The following is a 26,796-nucleotide window of genomic DNA, read 5'->3' on the forward strand; positions in this document are numbered from 1 at the left end:
AAGCTAGCTATATGACCCTGAGCAAGTCACTTAACCTCTGGCTGCTTTAGTTTTCTTATCTGTAAAATGAAGTCCCTTCCAGCCTTAAAACTCTGATACTATGAAAGAGAAGGGAGGTAGGTGTGATTATTCTACTCATTTTACAGATGAAGAAATTGAGGCAAACAGCAGTTAATGACCTCCCAAGGTCACACAGCTACTAAGTGTCAGAGATAGAACTTAAACTTAGGTCTTCCTCACTCCAGTCCAGTACTCATGCCACTGTTCCACCTATCTGTATCATTTAAAACAAAGTGTCTTAAGACAATTCTGGCACCCTCTGTTGAAGGTTTTCTCATATTGGATCTAAATTAATTAATTTAATCCTAGTTGAAATTGTGGGTCCCCCCCTTTTTCTGTGGATAGCCTCACTTTCCTTATCTGTAAAATCTCTAAATTTTTTTCAAACTAAAAAAAATCTATGATTTTTCTTCTTGAAAAAGATAGTGTACAGTCACCAGGATGCCATTTCAACGTGCCATCCTTTTCCAAACAAGGTATGAACCAAGGGTAAAGTCAGCATAAAGAAAAATTATATCCACAACAGGTAACGGTTTTCCTTTAGTGATTCTTCTTTTGCTTTTTAAAAATATTTTATTGATATTTTCTGTCTCTTACATCGTCACAGTCTTCCATATTCTTTCCCCTGCCTTTCTGCTTCCCAGAGAGCCATTTTATATGACAAATAAGTGCTTTTTGGAGAATATTTTGTAAAGTAAGAGCACAACTGATTGCTACATTTAAAAAACCTGAAGGTACAATATGTCCCACCTGTGGATCCCTCATTTCTACAAAGTGTGTACCAGGTAGGGGGTGTCTTATGTCTGTTCTTTTGAGTCTCACTTGAGCTTTATAATTTTGTTATATTTACTTTTGATTTTGGGATATATCATTGTTCTTTCCATTTATATATAATTATTGCATATATTGATTTCTTGTCTACTTATTTCATTTGAATCAGTACTTAAAGCTTTTTTCCATCCTTATTTACAATCATTTGCATCATTATAGCACAGTAAATTCTTTTATATAACTCACCAGCCTCACTTTCTCCTCTGAAGCCATCTGAGTCTAGTTAGTGATTAGGTATAAATCAGAAGGACTGGAGATGGCCTGGATGCAATGCAGTCAGGGTTAAATGACTTGCCCAAGGTCACACAGCTAGTAAAAGTCAAGTGACTGAGGCTGGATTTGAACTCCAGTCCCCCTGACTCCAGGGCTGGCACTCTACCCACTGCACCAGCTAGCTGCCTGAACTTCCTTGGGATATAAGCCCAGTAATGAAATATTTCTTCAAACAGCATGAATATTTCAGTTACTTTCTTTGTGCATTTCCAATTTGCTTTCCAAAATGGTTGTAAATTTTGCAGTTCCACCAACAATGGATTAGTATGCCTAACATTCCACAATTCCTCCAAAACTGGCAAAATTTGGAGGGTGTGAAATAAAACTTCAGAATTATTTTGATTTGCATTTCTTTTATTATTTAGTGAATTGGAGCATTTTTTTAAATGGTTGCGAATACTTTGCAGTTTTTTGAGAACTGTTTATCCATATCCTTTGGGATTTTATTGAGGAATGAATACACACACACACACACACACACACACACACAAACACACATAAACCCTTATTACAAATAGAGAAATTAAATACAAAGAGTTTTCCCATTTGACTATTTCCTTCCTTCTCCTAGATACATTAATATTTTCTTGGCAGAAGCTATTTAGATTTTTTAAAATTTCTTTAAGGAGTACTTTTTAATTGAATCTATTCAAGTTTTTGTGTGCTTTGAGAAGTTAAACTTCAGATATTTTGTGCATTTTGTAGCTATTTAGAATAGAATTTCCCTTTATATTATTACTTCTTGTGTTTTGTTATATAGGAATGCTGTTCAGTTTTGAAGACTGACTTTTGTAGCCTGCTATTTTGTTGAAGCTATTAATTTTCTCAATTAGTATTTTTTTCTGATTCCCTGGGTGTTTTGAGTAAACCTCCATCCCAACAGTAAATCAGAATTGTTATTCCTTTCTCTTCTCTTATAGTTATTGATAGTATCTATATTAAATATAGTGAAGAAAGTGGGCATTCTTGCTTCAATTCCATATTTGCTAGTCTAGTGTATCACCCATTTTGTGTGTGTGTGTGTGTGTGTGTGTATATATATATATATATTACATATATTCCTTTCCTTTGGTTTTAAATAGGTGTTTTTTCTGATATTTTTAAAAAGTCCCTCTACAGGGGCGGCTAGGTGGCGCAGTGGATAAAGCACCAGCCCTCGAGTTAGGAGTACCTGGGTTCAAATCCAGCCTCAGACACTTAATAATTACCTAGCTGTGTGGCCTTGGGCAAGCCACTTAACTCCATTTGCCTTGCAAAATCCTAAAAAAAAAAGTCCTTCTATGCCTAAATTTTGTAGGGTTTTTAGTATAAAAAGAGTGTTGTGCTTTGTCAGTGGATTTTTTTTCTTTTGAATTTTGTAAGGCAATGAGATTAAGTGACTTGCCCAAGATCTCACAGCAAGGTAATTATTAAGCATCTGAGGCTGGATTTGAACTCAGGTTTTCCTGACCCCAGGGCCAGTGCTCTATCCACCCAGCTGCCTCCATCAAAGGCTTTTTATACATTAACTGATTTATATTTATTTATTTATACATTAACATCATCTGATCATGTGTTTGGGTATGTTTTGGTTTTTAATATGATTAATTATTCCAATTGTTTTCCTAATATTGAATCATCTTCTATTCCGTGGTATAAATCCCAAATGATCATAATGAATGATTTCTTGGATAAATTTTTGAGTCAGTATTCATTAATGAAATTGGCCTATAGTTTTCTTTCTGTGTTTTATCTTCCCCTGGTCTAGGTTTTAGACTGATTATATTTTTCTCATAAAATGATTCTATTAAGAGTCTTTCTCAATTTGAAGAGTAATTTGTAAATATAGGACTCAAAAATTTGATAGAAATCTCCTTTAAATCCCATTCTTTTACTTGTCAAGGTTTCATTTCACTTTTTTGGCAGCCACCTTTGCTCTGTCCTAGCAATCTTGATGCTGCACTCAGTCACAGAACTTACTGGTTCCCTGTTCCCTCTCCTCCTCAGAATTTCTAAGTCTGGTATCTCTAATCCCACCTCAAAAATCATCAGAACTCTATATTGGAAGGAGTCAGGACATAAAGACAGATGAGATCTGATTTCTCCAAGCTCTAATACTAGCATCAATAACAAAAATAAGTTTTGTTATTATTATTATTATTATTATTATTATTATTATTATTATTATTGTAAAGAGGCTGCTTTCAGTGAACTGACAGAGGAACTTCCTAATACTGCTCTTCAACTATAAAGTCCACCTATAAATCTACCTAGTGCAATAGACTATAGAATATTGAATAATACCAGGTTAGCGACTTGGACCACAACTGATTTTACCTGAATTCTATCGAAAAATATAAGAATCAGATAACTATGAGTAATTACAATAATAATACCTTATTAAAAACTCATGATCTCCAACTTACATAAAATGAAAAGTTTTAGACACAGAGAACTAAACTAAAAATCCAGAACTGTATAGGAAGTTGTCCTGTCCTCTCCTGAAGATGCTTTCAATGATCCAGTAGAAAATGAGCATAAATATAAATACTTTTATTCAATTACAAAACAGCAATCATTTTATCCACTTAGGTAACTGTCCATAGAACACTAAATATAACAGAGTAATTCCAAAGTAATATCTTATCTCAGAACCATTTCTATCCACACTCTATCAAAAAGGACAAGATGATAATTCAGTTATCGAATGCATTAAGCTCCACAAAGCACTTTACATATATTATCTTATTTAAACCTCACAACAATTCATTGAGGAAAGTACAGGTTACTTGTTCAAGGTCGCACAGCTTGTAAGTTCACAGAATGGGATTAGAATTCAGGTTTCTGAAATTCTGCATACTGTCTATACTGTGTCATGTGGCCTCCTACTTAATTTTGCAAATATGAGTAGGGTCTTTAATTTCTCTGAGATTCATTGTCCTCATCTGTAAAATAGCAATAATAATCCAGAGGCAGGATAATAGAGTACAAGACTTGTTGTGGGAAGCCCTGACTATCAGTGCCAGCTCTGCTGGCTACTAAATATCTATGTGACCTGAAGAAAATGCAACTATCAATATTTTGATATCTATGCAGCCTTTCTTTTGTTCAAAGACCTACTTTGAACAAGAGTTCCATGAACTATTCATTATTCTATGGTAATAAAACTAACACAAGAGATTTTAACTGTGATAATGCCAGTCTCTGTATGTTCCCATCCCTAGACTCACAGAATATTAAAAATGGAAGAGAGGTTAGATCTAAAAGGTCATAATTCTTAACTAAGACCTCATTGCTTTTTAGTAGCAGAATAAAGACAAGATTCCAAGCCAGGTGCTCTATATGCTGCCTCTTTCATGTAATCAGTCATTATGTCAGGCCAAGTTGACAGGTACAACACACTGAGATAGGTGAAGGGTCTTTCATCCTATCTGACCTACATATAGGGCCAGCCCTGACTAGGAGTATCCCAGTTCATAGCCTCCTCATTTCTCCCCTTATTTTGCATTTTGGGGCGGGGATCTTGCTCTGTTTGCTGAATTTCTTCCCTATCTTGTCCCCTTCATACTAGCACCTAAGTCTCTTGGCAAAAGCTCAATTCTTGAAAGAGGGGGGTGTGTCCCAGATGGAAATTGGTTAGATTGGGTTGCATACTTCTATTATTATTATTATTATTATTATTATATGACATTTATTTATTTATTTAGCACTTTTTAGCTTTTAAAGCACTATACACACACACACACACACACACACTCACACATACTTTCTCATTTGACTGTCACAGCAGGATAATTTCTATAGTTAAAACTCACTCTACAGAAGAGCTTCAAGAAAATTAAATGATTTTTGCCCATAATCACAATAGGAAGAATTAGAGAAAGCCTTGAACCAGTTCTTATGTCTTCAGATTCAACAGTTTACTACAAAAGCCTGGAAGTCTGCCTTCAATACTCCTAAAGTCAGAACCCATTTCCCCACCCTGGAAATTCTAAATGAAGAAAGTCTCTTTATCAATGCAGATCAGCAACTACTCTGAAAGGTAGGGTCTGAGAGAGTGACCTGGGGGTGACACAATTACAGTCATAGGCAAAGCTTGAATCTAGATCTTGCTGGGTGTAAGGATTACTCTCTTTCCATTATTCCATGTTGCCTCCCATAGTTAGAACCTCAGTTTCTGGAAATAAAACAATTCTGGTAGAATTAAATTGCAAAATTTTAACCTATATTATTGGCTCAGATTATTCTTGATGATGAAAAATTTATGACATAAAGATTTCAGATTCTATATAAAAATTGTAACTAATACAAGAAAATAGACTCTTTTAGTTCATTTTAAACAGATAAGTGTGAAAATCAATCATTGTTCTAAAACAAAGGAGAGACTATTTGTACCTGTGATGCTTGAATCAAAATAATTGTAATTAAATATAAGCCCATTGAAGGAAGTAACTGTTTCATTTTCATTTTTATACACTTTTTGTTTTTATTTTATTTAATTCACTTTTAAACCCAATGTCTACAAGAGTTTCTGGCCATTAATGGGCACTTTAAAATACTTTTAGATTAATTGATTGGTTGGTTGGTTGATTATTTTACTCAAGTAACAGAGAAATTGGAGAAATGCAAGAACTCTGAATTTAGTATTCCTGATAGGAAACCATTTGATGCCTCTTTAGCATCTCATCAAGGTAGGTAGGCTCTGTAGGAGGAAAAAAATACCTGAATAATTTGGTAAAATCATAATCACCAACTTTTTGACATTTGACATCAAGTTTTTGATGTCATAATGTGTAACTTCTCCATCACTTCTCCCAATGATCTCTCAGAGATTTTCAGTCTGTTTTTCCAATATTGGAATAGTCCCCTTTTCAGTGTATTTGGGAGTAGAGTAGGGAAAGAAAGCATTATTCCTGAGAGCAGTTCAAAAATGTTTCAAATTTCTGGTGAGAAATAGATAAATGAAGGTTTCTAAAAGTAAATAAATGTTTTAGCTGCACAAAGATGTATCTGTTCAAGGATTTTTAAAAGGACAAAAATAACTGATCTAGGAAAGGAAGCAACCTCCACACAGACAAGGTTGTAGAGAGAAAGAACTCGGGTTTTTTTTTTTTTCTTCAATCCAGTTGGAGGGACTGAGAGACTAAAAGGGAAATAATGAGAGGTAAAAATGAAAGAATAGTGGTGACCAAGACAACAATGGAGAAGAGAAAACAACTCATCCCTCTGCCTTAAGTGCAGACCGGCTAAGTCTCTTGGGAGTCAAAGCCTATCCTGATATTTCAAGCAGCTAATTCTGTGCTCTGAGATTTCTTTGATATTGCAAGCAGTTAACTTTGTGCTCTGATGAGACATCCCAGCAAATGCACTTGGCACAAGGCTCCATCTTGGCTGGAGATTTTACATTTAGAAGTGTAAGACATAGTAACATTTAAGGAATTCTGGATTCTGCCAGCCAGTCATCCTTTCTCTCTTGGATATATGACAGATGAGCCAGAAGACGGCCATGCCTTCTCTGCATTTGTTGTCTAAATCAGGGGTGGGGGGTGTTGGAGGGAGTGACCCCAGAGCTTGGCCCTTGGAAGAGGGGCATATTTTAGGGTCATCATGACACTTTTGGCAGGACAGAGCAATTTGACCTGAAATAGTTCTGCTATATTGGGAGACGGCTCTGTTCATTCCAACCTGAGACACTGGCTAGGAGAAGGAAGTTTCCAATATCCAGACCACCAGGTGAAACATTAGAAAAACAAAATGTGTTTTCTGGATATGCTACCTTTTAAATGCTTTGAGGAGGGGTGACCAAAATTCCTCCTTTTCTTTATGATTACATCTGTTATTTTAGCTTATTTTTCTATTTTGTATTGAAATAGTACTTTTTAAAAATCACTATTTTGCATTTAGCATGGCTCCATTTTATTTTTAAACCTCATGAAAAGGGGCAGTACAGTACAATGGAGAGAGGGCCAGGCCTCAAGTCAGAAAGATCTGGGTTCAAATCCTGCCTCTGATAATTATTAACTATATGATCAGGGCAAAGTGAAGGGAAGACACACACCAAGAGTTCCCCATTCTGACAAAATCACATTTTTTCCCTATATTCCTATATATAATATATTCCTATACTTAAAGACAAAATCAACCATTGGTCCTAAATATACAAAATGAGCACACATATTTTCTATGTGAGGAGTCATTTGTTTTGACCATCTTATCTAAGTTACCCTAAGTACAGAATTCAGTGGGGAACAGATCACTTTTGGACTACTAATCTGTTAATATTGGAAGTCAGTGTACACTGTTCTTAAAATATTCCGGCTCTGCCTGTCTAGGTGGATGTCAAGACCTGGATAAAGACCTGGGACAGTAGAAGACAGGGCAAAAATACTTAGAGGAAAATAGCTCCCAACTTCCATAAATGTGCATATGGAAGTTTTAAACACTGCTTTTGGTCCCAGGTACAAGACAGACTTATAACATCACTGATCTTTTTTTTTTTTTTGAAAATCCTTTTCCAATGATACCTTCTGTAACACAACTTTCCCCTTCCTACAAGGGGGCTTCTTCGTCCCTTGATGGAAGGCTCTCAACTCTTCAGAAAAGAAGCAAACAAAATTCATAGAACTTCAAGGGAACTTGATGACTACTTTGCCTAATGTCCTCATTCCAAAAAAATCTTTTTAATTTTAAAATATTTATTTTTTAATTATATGTGATTATAATTATATATAAATATATAATTTTCAACAGTCATTTTTTATGAAGTTTTCTCCTTCCCACCCTTCCCTCCCCTCCCCTGACATAGGTTATACATTTACAATCATGTTACACATATTTCTATATTGATCATGCTGTAAAAGAAGAATCAGAACGAAAAGAGAGAAAAAGCACAAGAAGGGAAAAGCAAAAACCAAAATTAAAAGGATAAAGATATTATACTTTTATCTTCATTCAGATTCCATAGTTCTTTCTCTGGATGTGGATGACATTTTCCATCACAGAGCTTTTAGAATTGATTTTTGTTGACATTGCCCCCTTCTTACAGATAAGAAAATAGAGACCCAGAAAAGGTAAAGGATTTCACCAAGCCTTGTGGGTTGTAAAATATCAGAGCCAGAATTCCAACCCAAGACCTTTGGGCATAATCCAGTGATCTTCCCACTACACAGAGAGATTTGTTCTTTTGGTATCAAGTTCAATTATCAGTAATATTAATATAAGTTTGACAACTTGAATTGGATTCTTCAAATCATCCTTATTTCCCTTTTTTTTTTAAAATAAGGAGACACTCTCTCACAAACTACAAATTGGGATCACACTTTTATCCCCTTGCAAAATCTTTTTAACTGTAGAAAAAAAGAAAGAATGACCAAGAAGTTCAACTGTCCCCCAAATTCTCAAAATATCAATAATTCTGAAGTTATGAATCAAATATACTTAATGATGCATCAGTCTGCATCTGAAACCACTAATTTCTAGAAATAAAGCAGTATGGTATATCATAAAATGAGTTAGGATCATACATCCAAACAATAAATCAGAATCTCAAATCCATGATAAAATTATAACAATATATAACATATATATGTTATATGTGATTATAAACTCTTCCTCAGTTTACTCATCTGTCATCTGTTTGGGGTTTGGCCAAAATGATCCCACAAGTCCTTTTTAACTCACATTCTATGGGTCTAATTACTTTTTCACTATAATCTACTTAGGGGGCACTTATTATTATTATTAAGGAGGAAGAGGATTGGAAAGAAGGAGCAATTATTCAGTTGTCATTTAAATACACCATATTTCATATAAACAACAATCATGGAATTTGTCAAATCTTATTTAAAAAAAGGGAACAGATTAATGAAAACTGTCCTTTTTTTTTTGCTTCCTTAAGACTTGGGCTAAGGTAATTATAAATTATATCATTTCCAATAGTAAACAAAAACACAAGTTTCCATAATTTAAAAATACCAAAACTTTGGTTTGGAACAAGACTCAGATTTTTCCTGGGTAAGAGTATTTTTGCATCTACAAGACCAATTTTCACCTAGAGAAATTCTTGTTTAATTTTAGAAACAACGTGGGGAGACAGAGAGGAAAAAACAGCTACAAACTAAATAAAGAAAACAGACTCCCATGAGCAGTGAAGAGAATGCTTTGCTGTTTTCACTGACAGGGAAAAATGCCTTCACAGAGTTTCTGTTCCTGGGCAGAGGACATCTTTGAAGAGTTTATTTGGTCACATCTTGGTGTAGCGGGTTTACAAAACTAACTCGATTCAGTGTTACTGGGAGTTACCCACTTAAATGTCCTACACACAGAAGGAGAATAAACCCCTTTCTGTGCCAGCTTTGCACTTGGCTTGAATTTTTACGACCGACTTAGAAGCCCTGGGGAATGAAAAAGTCTCTTAATGGAAACACTGACACAGTCTTAAATATAGTGGCATGAACGGCCCCACTATAAAACTGCACAAGGGCTGCGGCCACTGCAGAAGGCGTTGAAATGCACAGAATTTATCAGAAAATCGCCAACAATTGTTTTACTCATATACAACAGCCAAACTGTTGAAGACTAGGAGGCACAGAAACATAATCACTGTTTCAACATTTTTAAGCACTTGTTTTTTCTTTCCCCTCAAAAAAATGCTACATTCTTATTCTTCTATATTTACAGCCTTGAGCCAGCCTGTTGTCTAGCCCCTCTTGTCCGATTATTTTAGTGTATTTGATCTCTCAAAGGCTGGGAGAAAAATCAATATCACCAGCTCATTTTCATATGAGATCAGAAAATGTGTATATGACAACTTTTTTTTTAAAAGTTCTAAAATAGAACTCAGACTATTAGAAATTATTAGCTGGCTGGGGAAGTCAAATATTGGAAAACTAGTGTTCTTTTATTGTGGTCTTTTTGCTTGAATTTTGCTATTTTATTGTTATTTTTTTGAGATTTATCTTACTTTTATGTTTTTCTTTCTTGAATTAATCTGTACATCACAGTGCTTGGTTTTTGAGAGATGCTTACTTTCATTTGCTAAACTGTAGCCTTTTTATATCACTTGGGACTTTCTTGTTTGTCTGGATGCTTGAATGATGCATTGTTTATCTGATTAACACAATGACCAACAATCATTCCGGATGACTAATGATGAGACAAACCACTGATTTCCTGCTGGAGAAAAATCAATTTTATTGTACATGGCCAATGTGGGAATTTATTTTGTGAGAGTATGCATACTTCTGACTTTCCTTTTTTTAATGGAGAGTGGGTGTGAAAAAATAAATTTTTGTTCATTGAAAAAAATGACTTCATTGGTCCCCCCCCAAAGATGCATCATTTAAATACTTCACTACATTTTAATTTTTATTGTTTCCCTTCTTTGCTTTTATATCGTGTTTTAGAGTCCTTCAGAGTCCTTCTCTTCTCAAGTACCCATAATACAAAGTAAAAAACTTGACCTAAAGAGGAAGCAGACAGACTCAGGGGCCTGGGGTTCATCTGTCTACACAAGTTTTGAGATTTCTTTGACATTTATTCGGTTTTTATTACATTGATTTCCTGAGAACCATATGTACAACAGAAAAGATTAAAGAAAAGCACATCATAATCAGAAAGGTGCTTGCAAATACATTGTATACATTTTCTAAACTGAGCTGCCTTTGAGCTTGGCTATGTCTGTGAGCTAAGTATGACTTTTTCTGGGGTGGGTCCACATTTCCTCAGTGAACACTTCTGCCACTCTCAGACTGTGCTAATTCATACATAAAGTACAGAGGATGAACAATCATCTTTGAATATGCCTGCAAATAGCTTTGATGAAATTTGTGTCTCTGTTCTATCTTCATTTGTTATTACTCAACCAACTCTGAACAGCACATAGAACAATGGAGGTAATTGCTACAAATTCTTTGAGTTACCCTCCATGAAGACAATATTGTTCCCAAGTAGTAAATGGGGGCAGCTAGGTGGCACAGTGGATAGAGAACCGGCCCTGGAGTCAGGAAGACCTGAGTTCAAATCCAGCCTAAGACACTTAATAATTACCTAGCTGTGTGGCCTCCTTGGGCAAGCCACTTAACCCCATTGCCTTGCAAAAAAACAAACAAGCCCCAAATCCCAAGTAGTAAAATGGCTGTGATCAAATTCTGTGCTGGGTACTGTAGAATGAATTTACCTAAATACACCACATTTGATTTATCAGATCAAAGGATTGCACATTTAAAACTAGGAAGGTTCTTCCAGGTCACCAACATCTCTGACAAAACTGCTTCACACTTATTAAAAGATCAGCAAGTTCATGGCCCTGTTTGACATGCTAAACACAACTCAACTTTATTTGACTTAATGTTTCATACTTCCATAGGAAACTCCACTTATCCAGAGGATAGATTTCTGGTCATCTCAGCCACCTAGAACAAATCCCTGGACCAGAAAGAAAACAGAAAAAAAGACCTCTCAGGTCATTCCTTTTTCTTTTCATTTGTTCAATAAACATTCATCTCTTATAATTTAGTGCTCAAAGAAATCTTAGAGATCAGCCAGTCTTCTAAGCAACTACTACATGCAAGGCACTACAGGGGACACAAAATTGACTAAGGCACAGTGACCACTTCATAAAGCTTACTATAATGCAGACTGAGAAAACCTCCATAATATAGGATAGAGTGTAAAACATTAGAGAGGTTCAAAACAAGTGCTTGGGAAGCTCAGCAGACAGGAAAAACTTTTAGTCGAGAGGAGAGGAAGAAATCAGAGAAGGCATCACAGGAAACAATTGCATTTGATTTCAACCTTTAAGCATGACTAGACTTTGCAAACATAGCAATTGAGAAGGGCATTCCAGAAGGAATAAATAAGAGAAGCAAAGATGCAGAGACAACAAAACATGATGACCATGTACAAGATATGATGTCTAGTTTAATTGACATAAAGCACAGAATATGAGGATGGGAAGATCATTTGGGATCAGATCATGGATGGGCCTTGAATGCCAGAATAATGGGCAAATGCTTAGCTTGATAGGTTGGAGGGACCTCCTGAAGTTTTTTTTTTTAAACAGAGTGATATGGTTAGAGTAGTGTCTTAGGAAAATTTTAGAGCAATGGTCTCTGAGGCTAGAGAGGACATCTGAGTAAGTTTTAGTATAAAACTAAGCTTATAGACCTATAACTTTGGGACAAAAGATTGGGAGCAATAAAGGCTCATGGATCCTAGAAATTGAAATATTAGATGTCATGTCATGGTGAGGGAAAAGAAATCCAAGGCAGCAGAATCAAACTTGAGAAGTAAATGGCTAGATAATTCTTGAGGATCTTACTACTCTAGTCTAGTTCCTTGTATAACTGATATGTCATAATGATAACCCAGACTCATCATGGAAAGATTAAATTATGTTTAGTATCTTCAGAATGGCATAGGAGGCAGGAAGATCTGAGTTCAAGTCTCTACCTCATACTGGCTCTGTGGATCACCAAATTTCTCAGCACCCTGGACAACTCTCTAAAGGGCAATTAGAACTCTCAAGATAATGGGAGTTTCTTATCAAGAGTTCCCACCTAACCTAATGAAATCATAAGTATAGTCCAAAAATTACTCTAGTATCCAGAAAATGCTAAGAAGTCTGTGGTGGATATAGGGAAGGACATAAATCAGAGTTGCGTAACATGAAATGGTATAGATAGGCTTTAATTTATATATCTGGAAGGAACAGATATATAGAGTCATTGGTGCACTGGAGTCTATTCTATTTAAGGAAGCAGAGAAATGTGAGACACATTTCACAGAAACCATGAAAATGGTTCTATGAAAAAGATTTGGTGTTTAAAGAGTAAATTTCCATTATCTGGAAAATTAAATTAGGTGGAACACATCATTCATGAGACAGGAGAAGTTGTACTCCTTATAGGGAACCAAGGACTATGACAATTTTTGTGGTGTTGCTTAAATATAACTAGCTGGGCCAGCTATTGAGCATTTTATTCTATTCTACTGAAGAGCCAACCAGTAATTTTCATGCCTGGAATGGAATGTCTGAGAATTCAAATAGAGAATACTCAATTCTTCCACTAAAAATAAGGGTACATAATGCATGTAGAGGATGAGAAAAAAGTATTTGAAGGTCAAATGCTCAAAAGGAAGTTCTGACACATATAATGCTCAACATCTTTAGTAACTAGTTATGGAGGCCATTCTTGCATACCATGAAGGTCTTCTCAGTTTTGAACAAGTGAAATATATATTTTGAGCAAGTGTATACATATATACACAGGAGAACATTATAAAGTGATCATTTATTTTACAAAAGGATTAACCATAGAATTTCTTTAAATAGCTCAGCTGGTACACTTCAACAAACTTTACAAAAATACATGATTTATACACTTCAGAAAATCAATAGCTAATAAACCAATTGTGTTCCAAAAGCGTGTGTATAAGTCATTTGTTAGGAAATCAGAAAATATTCTCTCATAGAAACAACATTAATTAGGTCTTTCTTTATCTGAACTATGTGCTAATAAAATCAATGTAAGTCTTTAGTCCTTAGAGATGGAGGTGAGTCATACATGCCAAAAGAGGGGAGAATTGGAGGGAGGAAAGCTAGAAAGAAGGAAAAGAAGTTGGAAGAGGGAAAAAAGAGAAAAGGAAGTGATATTAGACAAAGAAAAGAATAGGAGTCAGAGAAGATGGAAGGGAAAAAGAAAAGGAGGAAGATTTTTCTCTCTCTCTTCAGGCTTCAGTGTCCTGATATTGTCTCCAGGCTCCACCTGCAGAACTTTACCCAGTCTTGCCCATCCCAGCTCCCTAAGCCCAAACCAACATACCATTAGCTCAGGGCCCATATGTATTTTGCTTCTGTCTAAGAGGATTAGTTGGTTGTTCTCTTTACCAAGGCCAGCCCCTCTAGTTCTGCCCTTGATCTCATTCCTTTCCTGGAATGAAGGAAATGTGCTCTATAGATAATTTCCTCTGTCTTCCCCTTCAGTTTCCCCACTCTTTTCCTGCTGCTTAAAAATATATCCAGTTCTCCCCATTCTTCAAGAAGACCACTTGACCTTGTCATACCTTTCTTCTTCTTTTACCTCCTAGGAAGATTTTGTATGTATTGCCTTCACTTCTTCAACAAACCATTTCTCAACTCCTTGTAATATGGCTTTGAACCCTTCCATTCTATTGAAATTGTTCTTTTGAAGGTTATCAAAGCTCTTAGCTGCTCAATATTTTCCTAGTCCTCACATTGACCCCTCTCCAGCTTTCAACATTGTTTGACACTGTGAATCATCCAATTACTCTACCAATGGAATCCCTAAATTTCCCCAAATGCATAGCAGGTGGCAGTCATTTGATAGATTGCATTCTTAGGGCAGCTAGGTGGTAGAGCACCAGCCCTGGACCTGAGTTCAAATTTGACCTCAGGCATTTGACACTTTCTAGCTGTGTGACCTTGGGCTGGAGGAGAGAATGAGATACTCTAGTATCTTTGCCAAGAAAATTCCAAATGGGGTTATGCTTTCAGAACTACAAGATGATGTGAGATAGAGGCATCCTATCCCCTGATTTGATGGCAGGAGGCAAGAATTGCTATAATCCCCCTGGCTTAGGAGAGAAGTAATGACATCGGTTGACTCTCCCCTCCAGTGTGGACAAGTGCTCTTGAACACTTCTGTGTCTATTGGTCTATTCTATTCTGCATTTGGATGAATTAGTGTCAGAGATAGAGCAAACCAGATCTTGACCTTGTGAGTTTCAAAGGTCATAAGAACTATCAGAGGATCAATGATGGATGTGCAAGACAAAGACTTTACAAAATATATGATTTATGCACTTCAGAAAATCCACAAGTAATCAACCAATTATGTTCCAAAAGTTTATGAAAAAAGTCATTTGTTTGGAACTCAGAAAATATTCTCTCATAGAAACAACATTATTTAGATCTTTATATAGCTGAACTATGTGAAAATAGTCTCAACGTATTCAGTTCAACACTGAATACACTCAGTAAAGAAACTGTTCTATAGGTCAGGGAGTACCTGGTTCAGCTATCATGCCACAGCTGGTAGTGAATTTACTTGGATAAATCGTTTAGTAGCAAACAAATTAAGTCTGTGCCCACTCTCCCCATGGTCTGAGATGTAAAGATGTATACCTATTCTGGGTGACCATTTTTATTTTGGGTTCTTACTATAAGTCTTGAGTAAAAATATCTTTGTTAAAGTTAATTTAATGTCAATTGGTTAGCTGATACTGAGAAAACAGATGGTCAAATTGATATAAAGAAAATATTACCAGGCACTTGAATTTAATATTAATTAGAAGAGGATGGAACACACTGCAATGAGAGCTAACGAACAATAGCATTAGAAGAACCCCGCAGCTCCTTCAGGGTATCTCTAGAATTTTGAAAGTTAAAAATGGTATTCTGACTGGGAAAGAGTAGACACACACACACACACACACACACACACACACACACACACATTCACATTCTCATTTATATGTGCTCTGTGTGTGTATGTGTGTGTGTGTGTGTGTGTGTATGTGTGTGTGTGTGTGATATACTGTGTTAATCTTTGCAGATGATGCAGTACTTAGTTCTTAGATGGGCTGGAAATAGTTCATTCCCCAGTCAGATAAAGAGGGGGCTAGTAGAATCTCCTAGGTCTCTGTGTCCTACAAGAAATGTGGGTGGGACATTATTTTTGGAGGATGGAACTAGGAGAGACCTGTTTTTGTATAAACCCAAATCTGTCCTTATCTAGTCACCTTTTTGGAAAAGGGACCCCACCCAGGGATTACAGAGTAAATTTTGAAGCTTGATTGGTGTCCTGAAAAGTTCACTTAGATCCTTGGCTATACAGACATGTAATCAAGTTTTCATGGGATAACCAATTCTTCTTACATCTGAAAATTATAATTTGATAATCTGACATCATGAAAGTGGCTTGTAATGTTTCTGGACAATAACCAGAGCTTGCTTGTTACATGGGCATTTGGCGAACTTCAGTTTGGATGATTTCATCCGAAACAAAATGCTGAGTGAATATGTTTCCTTTATTTTTAGAAATACAGTTGTACAATTATCTTCTTAATTCTAACCACTTCTAATTGTAGATGTTGCTCTCATAAACATTTCAAACTTTGGGCCTATAGGCAACTCACAGAAAAAATAATTTGCCTCTGTTCTGGTAGGTTCCAGTTGCCTTTTGTTCTCCCCCCTTCTCCCTGCACACCTGCTCGCTCTCTCTCTCTCTCTCTCTCTCTCTCTCTCTCTCTCTCTCTCTCTCTCTCTCTTTCTCTCTATCCTGGAAGTTAATTTTTTTTAAATAAGTGAAAGGAAGGAGGGGTTTAGTGCTTGAGAAGTGAGAGAATACTAGAATGAGAGTCGGAAGGTGTGGGCTGGATCAATTCCTGGAATCACTGCTCATTTAGGTGAGTCACACCCCTTCTCTAAATTCTGTTTTATCACCTGAAAAGTAGGATAATAACATCTGCTCTGTCTACTTAAGGGGATTCTTGTAAGGACAAAATGAGAGCATAGAATTAAAGCTATAAACACATTTTAGGCTAATTTTAAAGATGAGGAAATTGAAGCACAGAGAAGTTGGACTTGAGATGGTCAATAAATATTTGTTAAATGCCTACTATGTGCCAATCAATCAATAGACATTTATTAAGCCCCTTCATTGTACCAGGTACTGTGCTGCTTGGGGAATTCAAAAGGAGGCAAAAGATAGGCCCTACCCTTGGGGAACTCACAACCTAATGGGGAAAACAATGAGCAAAAAATATGCACAAACATCCCAAAAGTATCAAGTAACAGGAATGAAATTTCACCTAAGGTTCTTTGACTCCAAATCCTGTGCTCTTCTTGGGCAGGGATCAAAGGCAGATGCAAGGCTGGGAAATTTTATATATATATATACATATATACATATATATGTATATATATATATATATATAAAATTCTTGGTGAATTTTGAAACACTATAAATGTTAGCTTTTATTGTTAGCTCAATTTAATTCTGAGAGAATATTAATACAGTAAATATTGCCTCCATTTGACTGATGAGAGAATAGAGGCTCAAAGATCATGAAGTCTCACACAGCTAGTCAGTTCTGGAGGTAGGATTCTTACCTAACTACAAGTCTAGCACTCTTCATTACCCTATGCAAAGCTGCCTTATTGTCTGGTGCCCTTCTGGGGTTTTTGAGACCATAAAAAGATTTCCAAAATTTCTGTGCAAGAACTAGAAGGAAATCAAAAGAATTTCTAAATAAGTCATGTATAGAAAGGAAAGTTGTCATACTTCTTTTAAGTGGCCCCTTGAGGAATCCAGTAGCAGTTGCAATGGACAGCTTTGTTCCATTGTCTCCAAAGGAGACAGCTCTCTAAGGTTTTGATATGAAATAAATGAATCAACAAACATTTTTAAGTACCTACTATGTGCCAGCATTACATAGGTTCTACAAAGTCCAAAATGCTACAATCCTTGTCCTCAAGGAGTTTATATTCTGTCATTCTGAAACTTCACAATCATGTCTTAGAGCATTGAAACGTGATATTTTTTCCTCCATAACAGCAAAATTTAGTTACACATGTGCAGGGGAAATAAGTTTTTATGTCTAAGCTGCTTTCTCTCAACTTGTGTAACTAAAAATGCTTTGATTTAAAAATAAAACTTGGCTAATAATTAACTTATAATATGGACCAAATGAATTTGGAATGTTGGGGGGGGGACCCAAACCTTAAATGACCTAGACATTTAACTTTGTAAAAGTAGTTCCTAAAGCACACACATTGCCTAATGTTCTTAAGAGTTTATATTTTACCACCTCTGAAAGCCATATACTTTTTCCAAACAGTAAATGATGTAATGATTTGTCTTTTTTTTTAAAGGAATGTTAAACTACCAAATGTCAGAACTGAGAGAAACTTTGGAGATCAGTTCATTGATCCTAAGCCTCTTTTGCATCATGGAACACTTTGGCAAACCGGTAGGGTCTATGGACCTCTTCTAAGAATTATACTTTTTTTAAGTGTATAAAATAAAATATATAGGTTTTCAGGGGAAAACAACTATACTTGTCTACACTTATTAAAATCAAAAAAAGAGAAGATCATTAACCCCAGATTTAGAACCCCTGGATTAATCCAATTCTCTCCTTCACAAAGCTCATTAAGTACCATTGAAGGCTACTCAAACTTAGGTTATTAAAATTCTCAATATGGAAGTATTCAATATGGAAAATTGATCTCTGGATAAAATACCTGAAGAGATAACCAAAAAGTAAGTCTTTGCCTCTCTTTGCAAAGTTAAATTGACCTACCCAACCCAACTCCAAAAACCACCAAGCAAAAATATTTATATATGAATGTGTATGGATTTACTAAGTCTAAGGATTTTATACCAACACATGTATACACATAAAACCTTTTTTTCTTGGAGGGTTTGAAAGTCACATGTGTAGATATATGGATGTGTGTACACATATATGCATTCTGGTTTGGAAGTATGTATGTATGTGTGTGTGCATATACTTTGAATGTGTATACCACATACATATATTACACATGCATCCACACACACACTTCTAAGCATCCATATCACTCAACATCTCCATGTCTCTAGGGAAGACTTTGTTTTCAGATTTAAAGCTCTGACCACACTCCCTTTAACACAAATCCCAAGTCCTCTTGTGCAAATATCCTCTAAAAAATCAGGGGAACTGAGGTCAGAGTAAAAAATTTTTTAAATTGTCATTGCTTATTTTTCTCTATATTTAAGTTGAGTTCATTCATTATTTCAGCCTTTTCCCATGCCCTTTTCAACAACTTCATCTTTCTCATTTCAATCCTTTTTCTGCTAGTTACCACTAATTTCTATTTGTTTTGACTCCAAGTTGCAAGAAACAGTATAGAATTTATCTTCGTGTTTAGGAAACTTAGCTAAATCTTTTGGAAATAAGACCTCTTTCATCAACACAATGATCAAACAGAATTCCAAAGAACCATGACACTACATACCTCACTTGGGAGTTCCCTACACCACTGGGGAAAAAAAATCTCCATTTCCATTTTCTTTCTTGAACTCTTTGATGGAAAGTGTAATTAACTGACCATTAGTTTAGTAGATAGATGACCAGAAGCAAGTCACTTAACTTCCTTAAATCCAGATTGCCAAATAATAATACCCACAGAGTTAAATAAGATAATATGTATGAAGTACTTTGCAAATCCTAGGCACTATATAAATGTCAGTTATTATCATTATTGACTAATACAATACAGATAATAAGTAGCAAAGCAAGGACGGACATTCAGATCTGGACTTTTTTCACTATTCAGAGCTCTGAGGCCAGTGTCAATCCAACTGTCCAAAAGTACATCTTTATTAAATAAAACAATTCACCTGTCTCTATTATTCTTCTCTCACCCTCAAATCAGGTATTATAATTAAAGGTACAATCTATCTCTTCTTGAGGCACACACAAAACAACAACAACAGTAAGAATTATGCCAGGATAGCAAAATTTGAGCCCCGTTTTAATCTGGCCAAAACAGGCAGCTAAGAAATAACATGCACCCACTTACCTGTTCGATAGACAAAGTTGCCTTCAGTTTCTGATGATGATGGAGACACCAGCTCCTCCTCAAATTCATTGGAACTAAATGACCCCGAATGGTTTCTCTGTCTTGTTTTTTCCATCATTGCTGCATTTGTGGCCATGACGTGTCTCAAAGAGTCATTAAGGTACCGGTTCAACAAGCTACTCTTGTATTTGGGGGGTGACACGTAGTCCTCATTGGTGCCGGCTTCTGGTCTTACTCCAGTTTTGATCACAGAGCTCTCTGTTTTAATTACTGCATGGTGAACTGGGTTATTATACCCCGATTCATTCACATGATTTCTTGGGGGATTTTCTCCATCTGAGGGAAGCAAAAAATTCTAAGTAGTAAAATACAGGCAGTAAAATATGTGAGCTTTTGCCTAACCATTCAATTGTTAAATGCAATGACTAGAGACATATAAATTTCAACTCCTCAAAAACAGTATAGAACTTTGTTAAACCTTTTAGAAATGAGATCTCTAATCAACACAATGACCAAATAGAATTCCAAAATATCCATGTTTATACATGATACCTACATCCTGATAGAGAGGTGAAGATCTCAGAGGCAAAAATATACATGTATGTATATTTATGTGTGTATGTGTGTGTGTGTGTGTGTGTGTGTGTGTGTGTATGTCATACACATATATTTGGATATGTCCAGTGAGGGAATTTGGTTTGCTTGATGATACATCCTTATTATAAAGGGTTTCCCCCATGAACAGGAGGAGTGGGGGAGAGAAAATAGATTTTTAAAATTGAAATAAATAAAATTATTTTTAAAAATAAGTTGAATCTTCTCCTCAAATGAAAGTAGAAGTTTTTTGCATGCCCCTGCCCCCTGCCATGTTAATTCAATTTTAATGACTTTTTCATAGGGTGTTATTCTGACACATAACCCCTTAAACAAGGGGAAAATGTAACAAATCATGTTGGTCATTTATAACATTACAACAGCAAAGTTACCTCATGCAATAAAAAAGAACCAATATGGCACCAATAGGTCTTATGGGACAGATCACTAACTTGTTAAAAAACAATTAAAAATCAAGGTAACCTTCTAAATCTAGAAGCAAATAAAAAATAAAAATCTAACAAACCTTCAGAACATGAATCATCACTGCTCACACTAAGTCTTTCTGCATTTCCTTGTACATATTTGTTGTAGAGTTTTATTCTCAAAGCCCAGCTCAAATCTGGTTGCCGGACAGTATTCTTAAGGCGACGTCTTGCATTAGCAAACCAGTTTGACACCTGAAAAATGAATAAAATTTCCTTTCATAAAATCTCAAAACCTTCCCCAATTAATACCCGAATTTTCTCACAAGGAGAAGGTAGATATCTAATACTATCAGCCCAGAAAGGTGGAAACAGCTTAAGATGAGGAATTAGGAAAGACCTGGGTTCAAAGCCCATCTCTGATACCTCATAATTATGCATGGGTGAGTCAACTTTTCTGAACCTTAGCTTTCTCAAATCTAAAATAGGGTTAATAATCCCAATAGCACTGTGTGAGGTTCAAATGGCATGTAAAAATGAAGGATCAATCAAAAAGTAATTAGTATTGAGATGGGGTTTATTGGGAAGATGGGGGTGCCCCATAAGAGAAAGAGAGGAAGTTAATAGGAAATTTAGATTTGGGGGAGGGATATGATTAATTCAGTTTGGATCATGTAGAATTTGATGGGAATGGAATGACGACAGACAAGGAAATAAATAAATAAGTACAAGTTAAACTCAGGAGAAAGATCAAAGTTGGAAATACCTGTTCATAATGAATGTTCTAGGAGTGAAAGGTTGATATGGTAGAGAAAGAGGAACAGGAAAGCAAAGTCTGTGTTAAAGGGACAGGAAGAAGAGGATCTCATGAAGGAAACAGTAATAGTAATTTAGATACACTGAAGAAACATAATAATTCTTTTTCACAGAAGTTAAGAGAACAGAGAGATTTGAAGTGGAGAACACACAGAGTCATTCTTACTTATTCAATTGAATTGAATCAAAGGAAGCTATGTGGTGAAGTCAATAGAATGCTAGACCTGGTCAGAAAGATCAGGGTTCAAATTCTGCCTCAAATTCTTATACGCTTTTGACAGACCATCTCTATCTACCCCAGTTTCCTTAACTGTAAAGAGGGGATACTAATAACACAGAGTTGTTAGGAGGTTCAAATGGGATATCTATAAAGATTTCAGTCCAATGCTTGCACATGATAGGCACTTAATAACTCCCTTCTGCTTTTTCCCCTAGTGAGATTCCACTAAAAAGTGAACAAAGGCCATGACATGAGTCACACTTAGGGTAGGTGTTTATCTGAAGTACAAAGCTCACTTGGTCCAGGACCCTCAATAGGTCGCTGCCTATAATTATAAAAGTACCTCCTCATACTCTCTTATTTCTTTATGATGTAACCTTTTATATTTAGGTCACGTATTCAGTTGGAGTGTATGATAACATGGTATGGAATGCTAATCTAAATCCAATTTCTCCCAAACTACCTTACAGATTTCATAGCATTTCTTGCAGAAATTTCAAGAGAATGGAATAAGCTTTTAGACTGAGAGTAAAATCTTTTCTAAGAAAGTGGGTGATAGCAAAGAAATTAAGAGTTTTTTCCCCTTTAAAACAAGTAAATATGCCTTCCATTCTTTTCTTGGAGAAAAGGTTACTGGATTGCCATTTTCTCCCAGAAGATCTGGTTGTTGGTCTTCTAGCAAAGTGTTTTTAAAGAGTAGTTTGGTTTTTTCCCTTTAAAAAGGATGAAACATGGGGAATCCTCATTAGGTGTCTCTTCTGCCAAATTATATTCCAGAATATGGTTCTAAATTACTGTCAAGGCTTTAGTGGGTAACATTTGCATTGGAAGCTTCACTTTTCTAGATTTACTTTTATAAACATACAAATCATCAAAATGCTTAAAGGCTTACCATTGAGTGGGTCTGTAGAAGTCATCTTCTGCTTTAGAAAGAAATGAGCTATCATGGCTGGCTCTCTGTGCCAAATAGTTAGAAAGTATTACTTTTTGGAGAAAGAGGGGGAGTCCAGAGTAGTTAAATGTTCAATTTTTACCATCCACATCTTTTTTCTCCTCAATTGGAGGCAATCAAGGTTAAGTGACTGGCCCAGAGTCACACAACTAGTAAGTGTCTGAGGTCATATTTGAACTCAAATCTTCCTAAGTCTAGGGCTGGTGCTCTATCCACTGCATCCCCAGTTACCCTTATTCTTCACATCTTAATCTGTCCTTCTAAACTGCTGTGTGAGAGGCTAATAATGTCTCTCATGCTTTGCTCAATGCAACAAGAAAGAACTTACCTTTTGCTGGAATATGGTCCCTGCTGAACAATTACTCCTACTATTACTACAACCATTCTTCCCACCTTTCTGGATGAGGACATCATCACTTTCCATATTTCTTACTCTTCTCCATCCTTCACCAATCAAAGGACACAGCTCAGGGGCTGCTTTTTCCTCCCTTACAATTCCTAGAACAACTTCCCTTCTTTTAGTTCCAATATCAAAACTGCTTAGGATCAAATGAGTCAATATTTAGCATGATGTATGACACAGAAGGTGCTTCTTTTTTTCCTCTTTTCTTCCCCTATAAGGTTCTAGCTAGTTTTGAATGGGTTTTGAATAGTTTTGAATGCCTTCCAAGGGTAACTGGGAGGTGCAATGGATATAGTGCCAGGCCTAGAGTCAGGAAGATTCATCTGCCTGAGTTCAAATCTGACTCAGACACTTCCTAGCTATGTGACCCTCAGCAAGTCATTTAACCCTTTCTGCCTCAGTTTCCTCATCTGTTAAATGAACTGGAGAAGGAACTGGCAAACCACTACTGTATCTGCACCCATATGGGGTGATACAGATTCAGATAAAACTAAAGAAAAAAAATCACTAACCAATAACTGCCTTCTAATCATTTTCTTTTTCAGTCTCAAATACCACTTTCAAGGCAGTTAATGTCACAGTGAAGAGGCACTGGGCATGGACTCAGGAAGACCAAAGTTAAAATCCACCCTCAGATATTTAACAGTTATGTGACCCTGGCTGAGCAAACCACTTAACCTCTGTACACATTTAACCTGTACAGCTAACCTCTGCACACCTGTATTCAACTGTAAAATGAAGATAATATTAACACATTCTTTGAAAACACTTAGCACCAGGGCCTGAAATGCTTATTACCTCTCTCCCTACTTCAAAATTCATCTACTTCAGGCATATCAGTCAGCACTCCAAATCCTACACTGGCTTCCAGTTGCCTTCTGAACATGACCTGGTAGTCAGAAAAAGAACATTTAGTGACCACTCTTCCAGCATTATTTGGGTAGCCCTGACCAAGTGACACAGTATCTCTGGGCCTTAGTTAATTTCTTTGGAAAATCAGACAGTTGCACTAGATGTAACCCTTCTGACTCCAATGTTCTCTGACCTATCAATGCTGTTCAACCTCCTCAGGACTCAGACATCTCAACTATCTTTGAGTAATTAGTCTTATGCTATCTGTTATTCCCTACCACTGTTGCCATTCACAATCTATCCATTTCACACTCCACCATTCCACCTCTCAAAAAGACTGAAAAACTTTCTATTTCCTTTTCTTCCTTTTTTTTTTTGCAAGGCAGTGGGGTTAAGTGGCTTGCCCAAGGCCACACAGCTAGGTAATGATTAAGTATCTGAGGCTGGATTTGAAATCAGGTACTCCCGACTCCAGGGTCAGTGCTCTATCCGCTGCACCACCTAGCCACCCCTTCTATTTGCTTTCAATCAAACTAATTCCCTCCCAACAGTTACAGTTCACTTGAATCTCCACTCTTCTGTGTTCTTGTACTAAGCAGAATTAATATCAAATACCTTAAATTTCTCCCAGAACAACTGCTGCCCATGTAAGTGTGCGCATTTTTGTGCATGTCTAAACACAAAGAAATCCATATGTATGTATATAGTCACCTACATAGACATATGAACCTACCCATGCCTATATGTCTCTCTCTCTCTATATATATATACCTACATATACAAACGTATACCCATACATGCCTATATATCTCCATATATATATATATTTATCTACATATGCTCATCTCTCTTTATATATTTATATATATTTTCATAAATCCCTACATATACATCTATAGACATATTACACGTGGACATATATGCATGTATGGACATAATATACATATAGATGCAGTCTATAATACATATAGATACACATCTATGTTAACTATGTAATTATACAGCTATATCAGATATCTTTGTTTCTATGCTTGTGAGTCTATAACTATTTAGTTAAAGAGACAATACAGTATAGACCTATTCTGCCTGACCCAGAGGAGAGAATTAAATTTAGTGAATAGAAACAACTTTAAGATCAATGTAAGAGGAACTCTTCCCCTCCCCTCAACACCCCCCAAATCTTCCTAACAATTAAACTATCCAAACGTGGAATGACTGCCTCCAAAATATTGTGTTTCTCTTGTTAGAGGCATTCTAATGAAAGCCAGCTGATCTATCACTGGGTATGTTGAGGAGGTAGAGGCTACACTAAAATGGTCTAAGGTATGTTCCAACATCAAGCTTCTATGACTTTGTGATTAGAAAGAATGATGGATTAGGAGTCAAGCAACTCAGCTTCATGTCCCAGTCCTATACTTACCAGCCAATTAATCTCCCTGAGCCATATTTTTCTCATCTCCACAGGTATGCTGAACAGATGACTTCTCTGCTCTACAGAGCCTTCTGGTTCTAATATGCTGTAAATTGAGCCCTATTACAACTTCCATTACAACAAAAATATATGTGGAAAGAAATGTAATAATTCACCCATGTCATTCAATGTTCAATGCAACATTCTCCAATACTCTTGATGGATCTGAGAACTTGATGTGGTTATTCCTTCCAACAGTACAGCTCCAGATCATCCATTCATACCCATACCATATAACTTCTAGTCATGTCTCCCATAGATTTACAAAAGGGAGGGTCCACTCAGTATGCTCAAAGCTGTCTCCAAGTTGCCTTCAGGTGGTGTGGACACCAGTGGAACACATAGGATTTCTTTGACTGTCCTTTGGTCTTGCTTCATGATCAACCTTTGTATTTCATAATTTTTTCTGACAACATGCCTTACATACCACAACTCCTGTGTGATTCCTCATTTACAATGTATTGCAGTCTGTTTATGCCCACCATATACTTCTCCATTCTCAATTTCAAATTTTTAGAGATTGGAGCACCCCATGGCTCATGACCACACAATATCACTAAGTGATAGGTTTTCGGTGGCACAGTGGACAAAGGCTCAAGACAGGAAGATCTGATCTCAATTCTGAACTCAGAAACTTATTAGCTGTGTGATCTTGGGCAAATCACTTAATCTCTGTCTCAACAATAAAATGAGGCTAATAATAGCAAAATAACCTCCTCCCCAGGATAGCCAGGAAGATCAGCTGAGATAATATTTGCAAACCAAATAGCACAGTGTTTGGAACATGGTAAGTGATTAATAAATGTTTGCTTCCTTCCTTGTTTAAAAATATTTTTAAGCATTGATTATAAAAAGATGGACCCGGGTTTCAGAAAGTACCTCAGGGTCATTAAAAAATACACGACAATTTCTCATAGATATTCTAGTTGTTCTCCTGTTCAATTCTGAACCCATTCCATTGTTCCAGGATAAAATAATTTTAACAATATTTTGAAATTTATTATAATGGAATTTAATATTCTTTGTTTATCAGCAGATATGTCTTTTTTATCTTCTGTTTTACATTCCCCCAAAAAGCAATATGGCATAGCAGATAGAGAGGTCTTAGAATCGAGAATGAATGAACAAACAAACGAATGAATGACTAGGTCTTCATTAGTGAAAAAAATATTTACAAATGTTTACAAAAATATGTACAAAGTATTAGGCTAAAGTACTGGCCATATATACACACATAGATAAATACTTTCATATATATATTTACACACACACACACACATATGAAAGTAAGACAGACTTTGCTCTCAAGGAGCTCCCATAGAGGGAAA

The 26,796-nt window shown here is 36.1% G+C and overlaps 1 protein-coding gene across 1 annotated transcript in view; it reads right to left on the bottom strand.

Annotated features, from left to right (window-relative positions):
- MKX (mohawk homeobox) overlaps window positions 1–26,796 on the bottom strand; it is a 102,218-nt gene that overhangs the window by 63,154 nt on the left and 12,268 nt on the right. Inside the window, exons 3-4 of the mRNA XM_074193048.1 lie at window positions 20,856–21,009; window positions 19,736–20,071 (exon numbers count right to left, since the gene is read on the bottom strand). Coding sequence (XP_074049149.1) covers window positions 19,736–20,071; window positions 20,856–21,009 — 490 coding nt within the window. The remainder of the gene's footprint in view (window positions 1–19,735; window positions 20,072–20,855; window positions 21,010–26,796) is intronic.

The sequence above is a fragment of the Macrotis lagotis genome, chromosome 7, assembly GCF_037893015.1.
Source record: "Macrotis lagotis isolate mMagLag1 chromosome 7, bilby.v1.9.chrom.fasta, whole genome shotgun sequence".
In the NCBI taxonomy this organism is placed as follows: Eukaryota; Metazoa; Chordata; class Mammalia; order Peramelemorphia; family Peramelidae; genus Macrotis; species Macrotis lagotis.